This window comes from Echinops telfairi, unplaced genomic scaffold, assembly GCF_000313985.2.
Source record: "Echinops telfairi isolate 266 unplaced genomic scaffold, ASM31398v2 ScPeMD7_70;HRSCAF=299, whole genome shotgun sequence".
NCBI classification, from domain to species: Eukaryota; Metazoa; Chordata; class Mammalia; order Afrosoricida; family Tenrecidae; genus Echinops; species Echinops telfairi.
The window spans coordinates 60,259,936-60,276,976 of NW_022103968.1; the positions used below are offsets into that span (position 1 = coordinate 60,259,936).

At 35.3% G+C, this 17,041-nt stretch overlaps 1 protein-coding gene across 2 annotated transcripts in view; it reads left to right on the forward strand.

Moving 5' to 3' along the window:
* Positions 1–17,041, forward strand: part of CCAR1 (cell division cycle and apoptosis regulator 1) — a 41,589-nt gene that overhangs the window by 597 nt on the left and 23,951 nt on the right. For both annotated transcript variants that reach the window (XM_004701134.2, XM_045291336.1), the window contains exons 2-8: positions 595–716; positions 8,525–8,697; positions 9,348–9,392; positions 11,348–11,380; positions 12,579–12,772; positions 14,195–14,309; positions 14,404–14,596. In XM_004701134.2, the coding sequence (XP_004701191.1) occupies positions 644–716; positions 8,525–8,697; positions 9,348–9,392; positions 11,348–11,380; positions 12,579–12,772; positions 14,195–14,309; positions 14,404–14,596 (826 nt within the window). In that variant the 5' untranslated portion in view covers positions 595–643. The remainder of the gene's footprint in view (positions 1–594; positions 717–8,524; positions 8,698–9,347; positions 9,393–11,347; positions 11,381–12,578; positions 12,773–14,194; positions 14,310–14,403; positions 14,597–17,041) is intronic.

Sequence of the window (17,041 nt, forward strand, 5' to 3'; positions counted from 1 at the left end):
AGTCGTGGAGGGTTGGGGGCGTGGGCGCACACCTTCTCTCCTGGTTTTTTTGGGGGCTAAGCAAGGGGAAGAAATCTTCACAGTTGTTTTCCGAAGCACGACTGTTACCTGTTCCACTTTAACTTCCTAGGGTAGGGTAGAGAAAAGGAGCCCTTTCTTGAGATAGTAAGATGTTCGTTCGTAAAATGATCATTATAAATGCTTTTATTCGGAATCTCGTGGCCCTGATTTCCGTTATTGATCTGACTACGGCTCTAGCCCGAATGACCAACTTACTACCAAAAGAAACTCGGAGGGTAGACTGCTTTTTATCCCAACGTTGTGAACTTATTGATAAGAATAGGCCCTCTAGACCCCTTTAAAGGTGACAGTGTGTGGTTGCTGACTGAAGTGCTTTTCTTTTAAGTCAACTCTTAATTTATGTCATCCTTTAAAATTAGGTACCTTTGATACAAAATGTTTCTGTTGCCCTTTTTCTACTTTACAGTTATTTACATAAAGATCTACAAAAATGCCCCTGACAGTTCCTTAAACTAGTTTTTTGTGATGTTTGTGGGGTGGCTGAATTTTAAGATGTGGATTCTTTCTTATTAGGTCGTTGCATTAGAAGAAAAACCAGCGAAGGTTTTTTGCCCCTTGCATCATGGCTCAGTTTGGAGGACAGAAGAATCCGCCATGGGCTACTCAGTTTACAGCCACTGCGGTATCCCAGCCAGGTCAGGCTTCTGAACACATCGCATGTAAATGGAGGAGGAAAGGGGAAAGAGTATTGTGCTATGTTCACTGGGCTATGCATAATATCGTAAAATGTGCATAGATTATTATCTTTTGTTCACCTGTAAAAGTCTTCTGGGGAAAAAAGAGGTGGCTCAACTAACTAAAAGAAATGTGCTTTATATAAGTTTGGCTAAAGTTTTTAAGTAGCTCAGATTGATTAATTAATAATGTTAGACATTAACATCCACTTGCTCATTAAGGAGGGTATACCTTATTAGGCATGCTGAGATGTCAGATTTTGTAAGTTACGTTTAAAACTAAATATATTTGAAATGGACTAAATTTTGGCTGTGCTTTTCGACTGTCAATATAAAATAGGAAAAGGAACTAAGGAACTTAATTATTAAAATCAGTATAAAAGAATCAAATGAATATTTTAAATTTCAAAAATGGTCTTTGGGGTAGAGCTGTTTGTTTAAAAATTTTTCGTTGGCAAAAAAAAAAATTTTTTTTATTAGCACTTAGGAAGAATTCTATACCCATTTTTTTACGTTGATTGAATCTTTAAAAGTAAACTCTACAATAATTTCTTGTTGAAATGTTCAAATCCTAAACATACCACCCCAGTAAGTTGCATTAGTTTCTCCAGGATCCTACTAAATGAAGCTTTGAGTTTATTTCATTAGCCAGGAAAATTTCAGCTAATTCTATTAGGATATATTTTATTTATGGTATATCTGGTATTAGTTCTTTGCTGCTTTTTCTTAAAAGACGTTACGTAATTTGAGGTCAGTTGCAGAGAGACTGATCCTCTAATTTAGCTGTTCCAAAATTTGGTGGACATGATGATCTGATTACGTAGGCGACCTTTCTTCTTTTTAAAGAGATGGGTACTTTAGGGATTTCACTTTAATTGTTCTTGGTTTGGAGGATTAAATGGTCAGTTAGCTTCTGCAGACACTGAAAATAATGTGAAAAACATAGGAACTGTGTTTCATTCAGATCCAGATGTTTTTCTTCCATGTTAAATAATGCTACAGCTGTGAGTCTCAAACATGACAGTGATTGTGAGGATGGCACAGGACCGGCAGTGTTTCATTCTTTTGTACATAGTCACTATGTGTTGAAACAACTTGCTTGCACCTTAGTAACAATGGTCTATAATGGGGAGACTGACACACTTAGTTTGGATGAAACCGGAAAAGCAAATTCTGTATATGCAGGAGCAAATGCTATATATTGGCACTTTCATAAACTTAGGAAGTTTTAAGCTGATTTTTCCTGACAAAATTTTAGACATATCTGTATTTAAATAAAATAGGTGCTGCTATTAGAATTCTGTTGTGCATAGCTCTTAGCACCTATTATATTTGGACAGATACTTGTTTCTAAATCTGAGGAGAAGATACCAAATGTTTATTGAACTGGTAAAAGACAGTAGTGAATATAGATGTTCCCATTTCATATTTGGATCTTCAAATTGGACAGTATAGATTTTAAATGTAAATCTGGGATTTGTGTAAACAACTTATGTTTGTACTGAATGTTATTATTTATGGGCTTTTTTGGATTTTTGATAAGTAAAATAATTTCAGTCTGAATTTGCTGACACATTACGACATTAAGGCAGTGTTTTATGAATACCTAGCCTTAGGAGGAGCCCTGGTGGCATAGTGGATTACACCGCAAGGTCAGCAGTTCAGATGCACCAGCAGCCCTGTGGGGTAAAAGACAAGACTTTTTCTACTTGCTTAAACTGTTAGGTCTTAGAAACCCACAGGGGCAGACTTACCCTGTCCTATAGGGGCAGTATTTGTCTGAATCCCCTCGGTGGCAGTGAGCTTGAGCCTTAGCTTTGTTATAAAAATCTAAATGAAGCACAACTCCAAATGGACGTAAAAACTACAAACTGAATTTGCTCCATCAAGGCAGTGCTAACACATAGTGACCCCCTGTGGGTTTTTGAGACTGTAACTGGTGAAGGCAGTTCAAAGCCCAATCTTTTTTTTAAACAATTTTGTTAGCATTCTATATGTAATACAATTATTACCACATTCAATTCCAGAATATTTTCTTTTTTCTTTATAATTTTTTTCCTAGAACATTTTCTTCCTTGTACTCAGTTATTTTTGTAATTATTTTTTTTGCAAATTGTGGCAAAAATATACATGCCAAAACATCCCCCAATTCCACAACTACTACATGTATAATTCAGTGCCATTGATTATACTCTTTGTGTTGTACAACCATTATTGATATCCTTTTCCTAATTATTTCACCACTGTTAACATTAGTCAATGTCCCCTAAGCAACAACTATGTGTCCTTCACCCATGCTGTTGGTCAAATTTGAGTTTTTTTAAGTAGATTTCTTGATAGAGTATTCTCATATCATATACTTCTATGGTTAAGTTGCTTTTAAAATGAGTTGTATATACATGACTGCCATCAATTCCAGCGCTCATTATTTCATTCATTATTTCCTCCCCAAGTCTCCTTACCCTCCCACCTCCCACCACATCCCAGATAAACCATTGCATCAGTTATTGTCTATATTCATCTATTTCTGTGCTTCACAAAATGGGAAACCCAACAGAAACAATAAAAAACAAAACATCGAGAAGAAAATAATAGTATACAGATAAAGTAAAAATAAAGAATTAGAGAATACCATATTTAAAAAGCCACGGAAGAAATTTCTGTCGTGGAACAAGGCAAGAAGTACTTGAATCTAAAGCAAATGCAGGTTGGGAGTAAAAGGGAGGTCACCTGACCAATTACCATATTATAACATGGTTCTATCCATCATGATCAAGTTTACAATAATATCTGATAGTACAACCATTTGAGTCCCTTGCCTGTTGTTAGAGGGGATCTGTCAGAAGCTTAATCCAAGTACTCTGCAGATTGATTGGGTTCTCCCTGTCCTCCATAGTTTTCTACGAATAGGGTGTTCACAGTAAGCTCTGATAACGTTAGCCTTCATCATATTTGGGTTTTGTTTTCATTATCCTTGGATCACACCAGCTGGTGTGCTTCTTCCTTGTGGACTTAGTTGACGGTTCACTAGATGGCTGCTTGTTTGAATACAAGCCTTTGAAACCCAGGGACTGTTCTGATTGATAGCCGGGAACCAGCTGCTTCCTTCACCACACTTCGCTTGTAGCACCTTTTTCTTTAGTGATCATTTCATGAAGGTGAGTGTTGATCAGGAAAGTCCATTCTTTCTTCCTCGGAGCTTGCTGGTGGTTGGAACTGCTGACCATGAGGATCTCATCCCAACACTTAACCACTATATCATCAGGGTTTTTTCCAAATGGACATGGTATTGATTAAAATGCTTAATTTGGGGGTGCTACTTTTTTTTTAAACCGCTTCTGGAAAGCTAGATATTTCTGTACCTTACTTTTAGAGCCTTTGCAACTAATCTTGTCTCTTTAGAGTTCATTCTTAGAGACAAAGTTTTTTGTCAAAAGTTCAGGGGTTTTTTCTTCTGTTTTTTTAATTCCTTGGAAAAATGTTTCATTTATACCTAATATGAAAGGAGATCTTTTAAATCTACATATAGCTTCATAAGTTTTCCTTTGGCAGCTTCAAATAAAATTTGAGAAAAATTTTAGGGACATTAAATACTTTTACCTGGATAATTATTTATGTGCCAATTATACCCTGAATTTTTTTAATGCAACTAAAAGTATATCAGATAAGTTTGTAGTAGAAGTTGTTATCAGATCAAATGGTCACACAATAGAAAAAGGCTAACTAAGGTAACACAAAATGCATTTATTTTTATATCCGTTTCTTAGTGTCTAAGAAAAGTTACCATATTATTTCATTCATTCATATCTTATACACGCACATATATCCTATAAAACATAATATGGATTGTTAACTGGGTATTCGAAGGCTAACAGTGATTTGAAAATATGTTCATAAAGGTGACACATATGAAATCTGTTGGAAATATCAGCCAAAGCACCAACACTAGTAATTATTGTTCAACTTGGTTAATACATTAAAGATGTTTTTGAATTGCTGTAATTAATTTTAGTATGGAACTTAGCCAAGTAATTGTTTGTAATTCCTCAGTATCATCTTGTCTTTTGTTTTAATCCCCATATCGTTCTGATTTGAACTTGGACCATTTTCTGCTTAGCTTTATTTACATTTAGGCTTTATGCTCCTGCCATTTGGATAATTGCATTAGAACAATTTTCTCTTAGCAGCTCCTGTGCCAAACTTTCTAATAGACTTTCCAGGCCTGGTTATGTATGCCGAACATTTCTTATCCTATTCTATCGTGTCTGCCCATGCAGATCTTCGCTTCAGTCAGGAAGCTTTTGGCCTTGTCACGTGGCTATGTATGATCCCTTTATTTTCTAAATGCTTCCTTCTATGTACTTATTAGTTATGGTACTGCTTATTTCTTCCTGAGCTCTAATGCATTTGTCAGGTGTGATCTTCTTAAAGCATAGTTCTTATTGAAATTATAAAAATTTTCAGAGTTCTGGTGCAGTGGTTATGAATTGGGCTGCTAACTGCAAGATCAGGAATTTGAAACCATCAGGTAATCTGCAGAATAAAGATGGGGCTTTCTACTCCTGTAAAGACTTACACGCTCAGGAACTCGGGCAGTTCAACCCTGAACCTATAGGGTTGCTATGAGTCAGCAGCAACTTGATGGCAGTGATTGTGTTTTGTTTTAACTCCTTTTTCAAAGAGATGAGGAAATTGAGGCCCAGAAATGTGAAGAAATTTGTTTCAGGTTGTGGTAGAGTCAGGATCACAACCCTAGACTTGAGCTTCGTTATATTCTATTATCCCATTTTCTTAGTCAACTGCAAAAATACCTCCATAGGTTTTTAACTATCTCCATAGTTAAAACTCCTTAAGATGGTATTTAAGGTCTTCTTTGCTTCTAATACCACTTCAGCAGTAGTCTTTCTAAGGATCAGAGTGTTTAAGTTTGAGATTTAGGTTTGAAATTTTCTTGTGTGTAAAGAGATTAGAGGAGAGACTGAGAGATTTGACAAATCATTAATTCAGTCTTTCGATCAAGTTCATTGGCCAGTAGTATTTTTTTTAATGCTCTTTTTTGGTCCGTAGTACTACTTTTTAACTTGCAAACTTAGATTTCTTCTTAGTTTCAAAATAAATGTATTTTTGTACTTGTTAGTCCCATGTTTGCAGAGTCAAAACTGCTCCAAAGAGTTTTTAGGGCTCTGACCTTTATGGAGCAGATTGCCAGCCTGGCTCTTCCAAGACACTCTGGGGCAGTTAGAACAAGCAACTTTTGTTTCAGCTCGTAGTAGAGGGCTTAACCATTTGTGCCACCCAAAGGTACCTTTTTTTTTTTGTAACTATTGTGATTTGGGTGAAAGTTTACACAGCAAATTAGACTTCCATTTTTTCTTTCATAAACAGTTCAGTTCCTCTACTTAACTGCAGTCTCCATAATCATACTATTCCCACTTCTTCCCTGTTTTTACCATTTTTATTTGTCCTTTCTTAATCCTTTGCTGCCTTGTGAGTTTTCTCCTTGGATACAAATAGTGCCCTTAGGATCTTATATGACTGATCCTCAGGTATGCATACCTCCCGTGTGTTGTTATTCCCCTCAAAGACCCATCTATTGTTTGGCTGAAAGTTGAGTCAAGGGAGTGAGTTCCATTCAAGGCTTGGCGTGTGACTAGGGTCCATAGACCTGAGCTTTTACCAGTCAATACAGCCCAATCTTTTTTTATGATAACAAGTTTTTGTTCCACATTTTCATACTCTATCCAGGATCTTCTACGGTCATCCTTTCAGGGTGATTGGTTGTGCTAGCCAGGCACCTGTACTTCAGTGTTTTCTAAAGTGGGCAGTACCATTCCCTGCAGAATGCAGGAAAGATCCAGGGTGGCTGCAGAATTAGATACCTGTATGTTATCCTAGATTATGGGTTCCAGTACAAAAATGTATAATTTTCATAGGGGCACTGTGTAATTCCTGCCCCTCTAACTTCCCTACAAAGGGGATGGAGGCCAAATAATTATAGTAACCCATGATTTAGTTCCTCTGATCTCAGGGTTGTGGAGGCCAAGGTTTGCATGGTCCATTAGGTTAATTATGTCTCTCTTATTTTGGTTATTATTTATTTTTTAATTATGTCTAAGTTTTTCTTTACTATTCCTTACTCTAGACAGGGAGACCAATAGTTGTCCCTTATGTGGCAGATCATAAGCTTTTAGGACCAGAGATGCTACTCATCGAAACAAAGGTTGTAGAATATTGTCTTTGTGTGCTGTGCTATGCCAATTAACCTTGATGCCCTCTGAGACTATCATCCTGAGTTCCTAGGCTATCAACTCATTACCTTAAGGTGTTTGGTTATGGCTAAGAAGTTTTCATAACTTTTCCCAGTGTATGCTGTACTATATTTGAATATACATCTGCAGCACATTAAAATATGTAGAGATCGTTTTCTAGGTACTTAGAGCCATGCTTTATAAACTTAAATTATTAGAACCTTAAAAATGAAAACATTTTCATATTATGTGGAATTTTGAGATTTTACTGTATTTCTCATGTTTTGGTAAACGTTGCAACCAGGTGTTACTTTGACTAAAAATAGAATATATATATATATATATTTCTCAAAATATTAAAATGTGGCAATGTATTTAGCAGATCGGGCATGTTCTCATGCATTTATTTTGAACATTTGTAAGATTTATTATAGCTATAAAGAAAAATGAACTAATTCAGGGATTAAAGATCAAATGATAGTTAGTGCTTTAACACAGGTGATTGCAGCCAGTATTCGTTTCAAATGTGAATTCCCTTTTCTTGCCACATTTTGGCCTGATGAGCTTTTTAAATCCCCATTCCCTTGAATCAGCAGCTCAAATCCCAAGATTCCTGATCTTTTTCTCACTCATAATAGCTGGCATATTCCTTGATAGAATTGCATGTTTCCAACCCATAATTTGATAGAACAGGAAGATTGTTACTGCTCTGAGCTGTTTCAATACTGCTAGTGTACTGTATAGTAACAAATGGCCTCTGAAACATTATCCTGATAGTAAAAGTGCTCATTGCTAATCATCCGTTCTTATTATCCTCTGAGTTTACGTTACTTGTGCTCTTATCTAGTGAGAATTGATAGGTGACTGTCTTGTGTATTTTAACTAGTAACTTATTAACATAGTGCCAGGACCAGACCTGTTGCCATCCAGCTGATTCTGGCCATTAGCGAACCTATGGGGTAGAGTAGAACTGCAATTTAGGATTCCTGGAGTGTTGTACATTTTTGCAGAGGCAAACTGTCTCAGCTTTCTATCATGGAATGGCTGGTGGTTTGACCTCGAGCCAGGTTCTTAACTACTTTGACATCAGGACTCTTTTCATACTGTAAAGATTGGTTTGTAGCCTTGGAAACCCTACAGAGTGTTCTTGCTGTAATACTGGCTGCAATCACCTGTGTTAAAGCACTAACTATCATTTGCTAATGAGTTAGGATCAACTCAGCAGCTACAGGTATGATTTGGGTTTCGATTGAAAATACTTCTTGAAGGTACTTTGTCTAGGTAAGTTTGGTTGGATTTATTCTGAAATAGAATTTTGTAAAATACTGTGTTCATATATTTACCACAATAAGCATCTGGCATGGATTATGAATCCGTTAGTTTGAATCAACATTACTAACATCGTTCTTTATGTTTGTTTTGATTAACCAGTGGATAGACTTTGACTAAGCACCCCCAGAAAATTGCTAAAAGGGACCCAAATAATCTTGAACTATCTTTTCCCTTTTAATCTCATTTTAGCTGCATTGGGTGTTCAGCAGCCATCGCTCCTTGGAGCGTCTCCTACCATTTATACACAGCAAACGGCGTTGGCAGCAGCAGGCCTTACCACACAAACTCCAGCGAACTACCAGTTAACTCAGACAGCAGCATTGCAGCAACAGGCTGCAGCTGCAGCAGCTGCGTTGCAACAGGTGAATCTTCAGGACCATATGTGACATAAGGACAATAAAATTAGCTTGAGTAGCTATGGTCACTACCATCCATCACTTTTTAATGAATGTGGGGTTTTAAAAAAATTAAAGAATCATTTTTTAGGGGCTCATACAATTCATCACAATCTGTACATACGTCATTTGTGTCCAGCACATTAGTACATATGTTGACTTCATCATTCTTACAACACCCGCTTTCCACTTGAGCCCTTGGTGTCAGCTAATTTTTCCCCCTCCCTCCCATGAATGTGGATTTTAATGAAGGCAGAGTTTTGGGCCTTTATTCTTTTTTGTTTTATTTTGTTTTCCTGTTGATGGAAATTATACATTTAAGCCTAGCAAATACAGAAAAAAGTATAGTTGCATATTCAAAATTCTTCAGTTTTTAAATTGGGCAGTTTTATACCTTGAGAAATAATTCCGTTCTTGGTGGGCCCCAGAGTAGAGTATAAGTAAGTTATCATTCATTTTGTTTGTTTTAGAAGAGGTTAGCTAGTCTAGAACTTTTTTTTCTTCAAGTGTAATTTTGAAGAAATATATTGGTATGTAAGTGGTTCATTATTTGAGAATGACTAAAACTAAAAACCATGCTTTTCTTTGTAAAATCTGTTGGTTTTTGTTTTTTCCAGCAATACTCACAACCTCAACAGGCCTTGTATAGTGTGCAACAGCAGGTTAGTTTATGTTTTCCAACTTATAAAGTGGTTTGGAAATAACCAATTGTTTTAAAATTAATTTGATAACAAAGTTTAATTCCTATTAGCTACCTTCTATGATTTCGATTCTTTGGAGGTAGAGGAAATGAAGTTTCAAAAGGGAATGTGTCTAAGACAGAAATAGATAGAGGGGAGGTGTTAATCATTGTGCTTAAGTCATAGGGTAATCTGGGAAAAATCATTCTACAGAGCTTTTGGCCCTGTACTCCTGTCTCAAACCTTTAGCTCTACTTTGCTGAACTAAATCATATGTGCAAATGAAGTTTCTGTGTTTTCAATCAGAATATTGGACTCGAAGCCATTTTTTTTCTTTTCAAAGCAGTAGCTCCTACTTTTTTTCCTAAATGAAATCCTATGTAGAAACTCAAGGTATAGAATATTAAAATAGAGCTGTTAAAAATGGGACCTACCTTTATTTACTATCCCCACTCCTAATCACAAAGAACATTTGAACAATTATTTTTAAACATTTTTATTTAATTCCTACATTTGAACAATTCAAAGCAAGTTTATTTGGTCGGCATTCCCTAGGCTCATAATCTACTCAAAGTTTTCCTTAAGGTTTAAAATTTATAGGATGAAGTAAGGAAAACGGCCCAAGGAGAAGCATGTCCAGGAAATAACATTTACCCTTAAAGGTAACTGGCTCTAGCCTAAGCGAGAAAACATTACTCATTCTAGGCTTCTCTAGGGCTAGGAGATAGTTTGTGGTCTTTCTTCATACCTGAGTCATTGAGAAATTTCAGGAAAAGTCAGATACAAGAGAAAGTGATTAAAAGCTGGATCCAAAGACACGAGAAGCATGAGGCAGGCACTTTCAGCGAGAAGCTCCTGTCCTGAGAGCCATAGCCCAATTTCATTCTTCGCTTAAGCTTGAGGTTTGAGAAACTTATTTTCCTGAAAATAGCAGTATTCTACTAATAGTTTTTAAAAACCCCTAAAAAAACTGATGAAATAGATTTCAGAATTGGGTATCTTGCTTTCAAAATATGCTCTAGACTTATTTTAGTATGAAATGCATTTAAGTTTGAAATGCATTATTAGATATAATCAACTGAATCATCTAGAAATGGCATTAAGACCAGAGTCAAACTCATTGCCATCAGTCAGTGCCGATTCTCTAGGACAAGGCAGAACTAACTGCCCCTGGGAGCTTCTGAGACTGTAACTCTACAGTAGAAGCCCTGTCTTCTTCCCTGGAGTGGCTGGTGGTTTCAAAGTGCTGGCCTTGAGGATAACCCCTGTGCCACCAAGGCTCCCTAAAATGGCAATGAACTATTAAGTAGTATTCACTTAACAGAATTATTATTTGATATTTAACATCTGATAAAAGGCCCTCAGTAAACTGAGTGTTTTTGTCAGAACCTCATGGAGCCCACTTTTTCTTAGCTTAAGTAATTTGTTTCTGAGTGTTTGAACTTCTGTGTTCCCACCAGTTCTTTTGGCTTTCCTGTATTTTTTATGTTAGCTATTGCCAGAAAATCAAAATTTGATCTTTCATAGTTTTTGTGGCTCTATCAAATCTGATTAGAAAAGCTTCTCATTTTAGATATATGTATGTGTCCAATGATTAGTATTTTTTATGAGTAGTAGCATAATCTTAATACTGAACCATTTTTTTACATGATAATTAACATGTTGACTAGAAGTCTTCCTCTTGGGTTTTGTGGACTTTTGACTCGTGTTTTTCATCAAATAGCAACAAAAAAAGGCATTGAATGCTTTGTGTCCGTTATTACATAAGATTTATATATATATATATATATCAGGTCCATAGATATTAGAAGTAGGAAACCTTATATGATCACTGACTTCTGTTTAATTTTTCTTAGAGATAAAGTATTTAATAGTAATAGTTTCCTTTTGCAAAACCTTTTGTAAGCAATTTTTTTCTTTTGTTACTCTGTTTTCAGTTGCAGCAACCCCAACAGACCCTTTTAACCCAGGTTAGTTTGGTGTTACTTTAAGTTTTTTGGCTATCTGAATAAATAGTAGACCATAGTTTTATTCATACTCAAGATTTTCTCTCAATATTTAAAGATGAATATTTGTTGAATTCACATAACAGCTTGGTAGTTTCATATTTTAAATAACGATTAAAGATGTGTGGGGTTTCTTGTTTTCTCTGGATTTTGATTGTGGATCCAGCTGTGATCTACTTTTTGTGTGTGTGTGACCTGCTTTTTGTTTAACTTACGGATTAAGTGATCTACAGCGTAGATCAGTTTTCCATTGAAGTCATACATTTTTTGTTTAATGTCATTGATTGTTATCCCCACAAGGTAACATCGTTGACTGCTTTCTCCCTGTGTTTCCCCTTTCCAATCCTCCTCTTTCATCTTCCTGCTCTCTGAGCTTTGTCCTTAGGTAAATGCTGTTGTTTTGGTGGTAGAGGGTTTATTTTTCTAAGGACGGTGTACTCCCATAATGTTGTTCACTTTATAGACCTCTATATCCTTTGGGTAAACATTGAGTCATGGGGATAAGTTTACTTCTAGGCCTGGAGGGTGATTAAGGACCACATCTTGGATCTTTATTAAACTGTGGATTATGAATTTAAATGAAGATGTGTTTTGAAACTCATTGGACCACGGGACCTTTTCCCACTGGTTACCTAAACACTTACTAAAGTGAAGATAATGATGAAATAAATCTCAAAAGAACAAAATATTTAAGACTTGATTTTTACTTTCAAATTATACTTGAATGTTTTCTAATTTTAAATTTATGGTTGGTTTTAAGCCATTTAAATTGTTTTCCCTTAAATTAAACCTTTTTATGTATATCTGAATATACATATATATTTTTATTAAAAGATCATTTTATTGGGGCTTTTACACCTCTTATAACAATCCATACATCAGTTGTATAAAGCATATTTGCACATATGTTGCCATCATTATTTTCTAGACACTTACTTTCTATTGAGCTCTTGGTTAAAATTTTTGTATAAATCCAAATTATTTTCTTAATTTGATATTGGTTATGTTTTTGAGTGTGTGTGTGGGGTGGGGATGTTTACCTTTTTCTCCAAGCTTATGCACTTTTATTTTTTTCCTGATTATTTTTATGTGGGTATAGTTTAATGATAATTGATTTTATTCTTTAAGTTACACAGTTATTCTTGCTGTGATTGTTTTATAGCCAGCTGTTGCATTGCCTACAAGCCTTAGCCTGTCTACTCCTCAGCCTGCAGCACAGATAACTGTTTCGTATCCAACACCAAGGTCAAGTCAGCAACAAACTCAACCTCAGAAACAACGTGTTTTCACTGGAGTGGTTACAAAGCTACACGACACGTTTGGATTTGTGGATGAGGATGTATTCTTTCAACTTAGGTAAACTTCATTCAACAGATTCTTTCTTGTATTTAGCATTAAGTATATAAAGCATCATCTTAATGATGGCATAGCATTGTGCTCTAACAAAAATTTATCTTTTTAATTATTCAGGTTTTATTTGTACCTGTGACCTTTTTTGCTTGTTTCATTACTTTGTTTATATTTGTTTTGAGGTTTGATTTTCAAATCACTGGTTTGGTTCTTTTTCCTTTTTACTGGAGAATCAGATAAGAGGCAGCTTTTGATTATTGCATGAACTAAGTATGGTGAGAGGATTCCTGGTGGTGCAAGTCCTTAAACACTTGCCTCCTCACTGATAGGCTGTTTCCGTAAAGATTAGAGCCACAAAAATTCTGGTAGGCACTTGTTGCTTGGTGTTCCTATGAGTCAAAAATGACTAACAATTATAGGTGAATTCTTTATATGTCTGAAAGAAGCTAGATTTATTTATTAACTAATAATACTCATAAGCAGACTTACAATGAGACTTGTTTTTTCTAAGTGAGATTAGAAGATAAAGTCAAAGTACGCCTTTATATGGTGCTGTAGTAGTGTAATGGTTATGCATCAGGCTGTGATCCACATGGTGCTGTATAGTGTAATGGTTATGCATCAGGCTGTGATCCACATGGTCGGCAGTTTGAAACCACCAGCAGCTCCAATGGAGAAAGACTGGGCTTTCTACTCCCATAAACAGTTACAGTCTCAGAAACCAACAAGAGGTCTCTGAATCAGCATTGACTCAATGACAGTAAGTTTGGTTTTTTGATATGCTATTATATGTTATATTTATTATCAATAGCATTTAGATGGGAAAATTAACAAATGAGAATTAAAATAATTTCCTTCAATAATTCAAATATGTATAGGAGGTACTTTCTAATAATTAGGAATTATTTTGTAAGAATTTTCTGGAAGTAGTGCTGCTTACTCTGAAATTGTAAAAGTTAGGAAGGGACACGATATTAGAATATGCGGCAGTAAATTGATTCTTCTACTTCAGACCTTGTGTTTATCCATAGAGGATAAAATGTGATCAGTTCTTAAAAGAAGTATGTCTAAAAGATGTGTCTACTTCATTAAGTGTCTTTACAGGCTTCTCTTTCAGATATACACCCTCCAAGCCCCCACCCCCCTCAAAGCAGTTGTCGATTTGATGCTGACTATAATGACAACTCGTGTGCTCCAATAGAGTTTTGAGATGCTGATTTCTCAGAAGTAGATATTCTTCAAAGAGGGAACTGAACCTCCAAACTTTTGGTTAGCAGCTGAGTGTGTTAATCTTTTACACCACTCAGGAACTCCTATTTCAGATAGTCTATTTAAAATATTAACTACTACATAAAAGTTTTACTTGCAGGGGAGGGAGTCTCTTTTTAATTATATTGGTATTTAACTTTTTTATTATTACTTTTGCAGTGCTGTCAAAGGGAAAACACCTCAAGTAGGTGACAGAGTATTGGTTGAAGCTACTTATAACCCTAACATGCCTTTTAAATGGAATGCACAAAGAATTCAAACCCTACCGAATCAGGTATGTAAAATAATGAGTTAGGTATTATAGAAATAGGATCATTTGGGTCTTACATTCATTTTGTTTGTTTGTTTTTTAATTTAATTTTATGAAGAATCAATCTCAAACTCAACCTTTACTGAAGACTCCTCCTGCTGTACTTCAGCCAATTGCACCACAGACCACATTTGGTGTTCAGACTCAGCCCCAGCCCCAGTCACTGCTACAGGCACAGATTTCAGCAGCTTCAATTACACCACTGCTGCAGACTCAGCCACAGCCTTTATTACAGCAGCCACAGCAGAAAGGTAAGATATGCACCATTCTATCTTTACTTTCTGTTTCGTGAGTGTGCTTTTAATTACAGAAAGACAATTCAAACTTGGGCTCTTAAGAGGACACAACTGAGATACCAAAGCAATTAAGCCCTGCCACCCTATTATTAGCTTAACTGTAATGGAGAAAACTGCTTTGGAGACTTTTCATACACATGTACCAACATGTAGAATTTGGTCAAAGCACTTTAACGTAGACATTGAACCATAGTGCATCAAATGAATGTTATGTTTTACATTTTCCTTTGCAAATTGATTGTTTAGAACTCAGTATTTTCATAAAGGAATTGTTACAAATTATAGTTTTAAAATATATACTTGTTAAATATATACATATATATTTGTAGTATTTTCTCAAGTATGATATACAGAAAAGTGATATTACAGTAAACATCTCTGTAATCACTACTACTTTGTACATTGCTAGCTTATCTTTTAATGGTTTTTACCCTATAAGTATATCTGTGTCTGTATAGTTGAACTTTGTCAATTATAATAAAATTATTTTTCATTGTCAGTTTTTTAACTTTACATAAAATATGTGGTTAATCTTATGTAAGATGACTTTGGCTCAACATTGTTTAAAGATCTCCATATTCTGTGTGGTGCTTGTTTATTCATTTTCTTTTTTTTACCCTCTACGATAGTCAACGTGTATATTTCTCCACATATTTAAACACTTTTCATTTCTTTTTTTTTTTGGTGGTCAAAAGTTGCCATTTTATTGAGCCTTTTCTTTTTTTCTTTTTTTTTAATCATTTTATTAGGGGCTCATACAACTTATCACAATCCCTACACACATCAATTGTCTAAAGTGCATTTGTACATTCATTTCTACCTTCATATCTGTTCCTACCCCGGGATCATTTTCCTCTCCTGAAGTATTACTTTAACATAAATTTTAGTGCCCCTCTCTTGCTAAATGAACTGAGTTTTTGTTTGTCTTTATACATTTTTAATGTGGATAATATTCCATTGTATGGATATTGTACAAATATGTACTCTTGGGGCGGGGAGAACATTTGGAATGTCCTTCATTTTGGTGGTTTCTGAAAATGCAGCTATGAAATTTCATGCAGGTTCAAGGGTAATAATGCATTAGTTTACTTCATATATTATGGGTCTTTAAAAAGTTCATGGAAATGGAATTGAAAGATAATGGAATTTTTCCATAAACTTTTTGAAGCCTCTCGTGTGTGTATGTATACACATATATGGATAGAATTCCACTCTATATCTTTCAGTGGAATTGTTAGGTAAGAGAGTAGGTATGTTTTTTGTAAACTATGTGTATTATAAACTGAGCTAAACAAAACACTTGATTTTAGCATGTGTTCTGTAGTTTTATGATTTTTTATCTTTTCTTGATTCTTTCTTATCTTTTCCCTAAGTAGTTTACCAGTTGGGAATTGGCACTTGGATAACCTTTTTCCTTTACCACTGTCTCAACAGGCTAGCAACTATGTGGCTTTTGTGAGAGGGCTCAAGGAAACAGTGCTTTTATGGTGCTGTGTCTGGTGACTCAGTGGGTGGTTGACATGACAATAACAATAGGGTCAACATGTAGAAGGGAGAAAAGTGTTGGTAGTGGACTTAAGGATTAACTTAACAATTGTCCTTAGTGGACTTACAGATCATTTGGTGAGAGGGTAAGGAAATAACCAGTGGCAATTAAGATTTTTTTTTTTAGTAGTGTTAGCTTCTGAATCTTTAGCTGATGTAGTATTATTTAATGTAAGAAACATTAATAAATTACCTATTGTAGCTTTCCCCAAAATTTGCATTATAAGGACTTTCAATTAGAGACCATCCTAAAGAGTTAATTTCCAGATCACAATAAAGTAAGCCACATCAATTATTTGGTTACCAGTGCATATTATAAAGTTATGTTTGGGGGGAGTGGGGAAGGAGAGGGAAAATGAGGACCAAATGCCGGGGGCTTTAGTGGAGAGGAAATGCTTTGAGAACGATGAGGGCAATGAATGTACAAATGCGCTTTACACAATTGATGTATGTGTGGATTGCAATAAGAGTTGTATGAGCCCCTAATAAAATGATTAGAAAAATAAATAAAATTTTAAAAAATAAAGTTATGTTTGTACTATACAGGAGCTTTAGTGGCACTATTGGATAGGTGTTAGACTGGTAACTGCAAGGTTGGTAGTTCAAACCTATTCGCCACTATGCAGGACAAAGATGAAGCTATTTGGTCCCATCAAGATTTAAAGCTTAGGAAACCTTATATAGGGTTGTTGGATGGCAATAAAGTTGGGGTTTTTTATTTCTTCTTCCAATAGTCTCGTAAATGTACAATAACATAAGAAAATTTGAAATATTGTAAGAATTGTCAGAATATTACATATAGACATGAAGTGACAAAATTTATTGGGAAAATGATACTCATAGACTTACTTGATA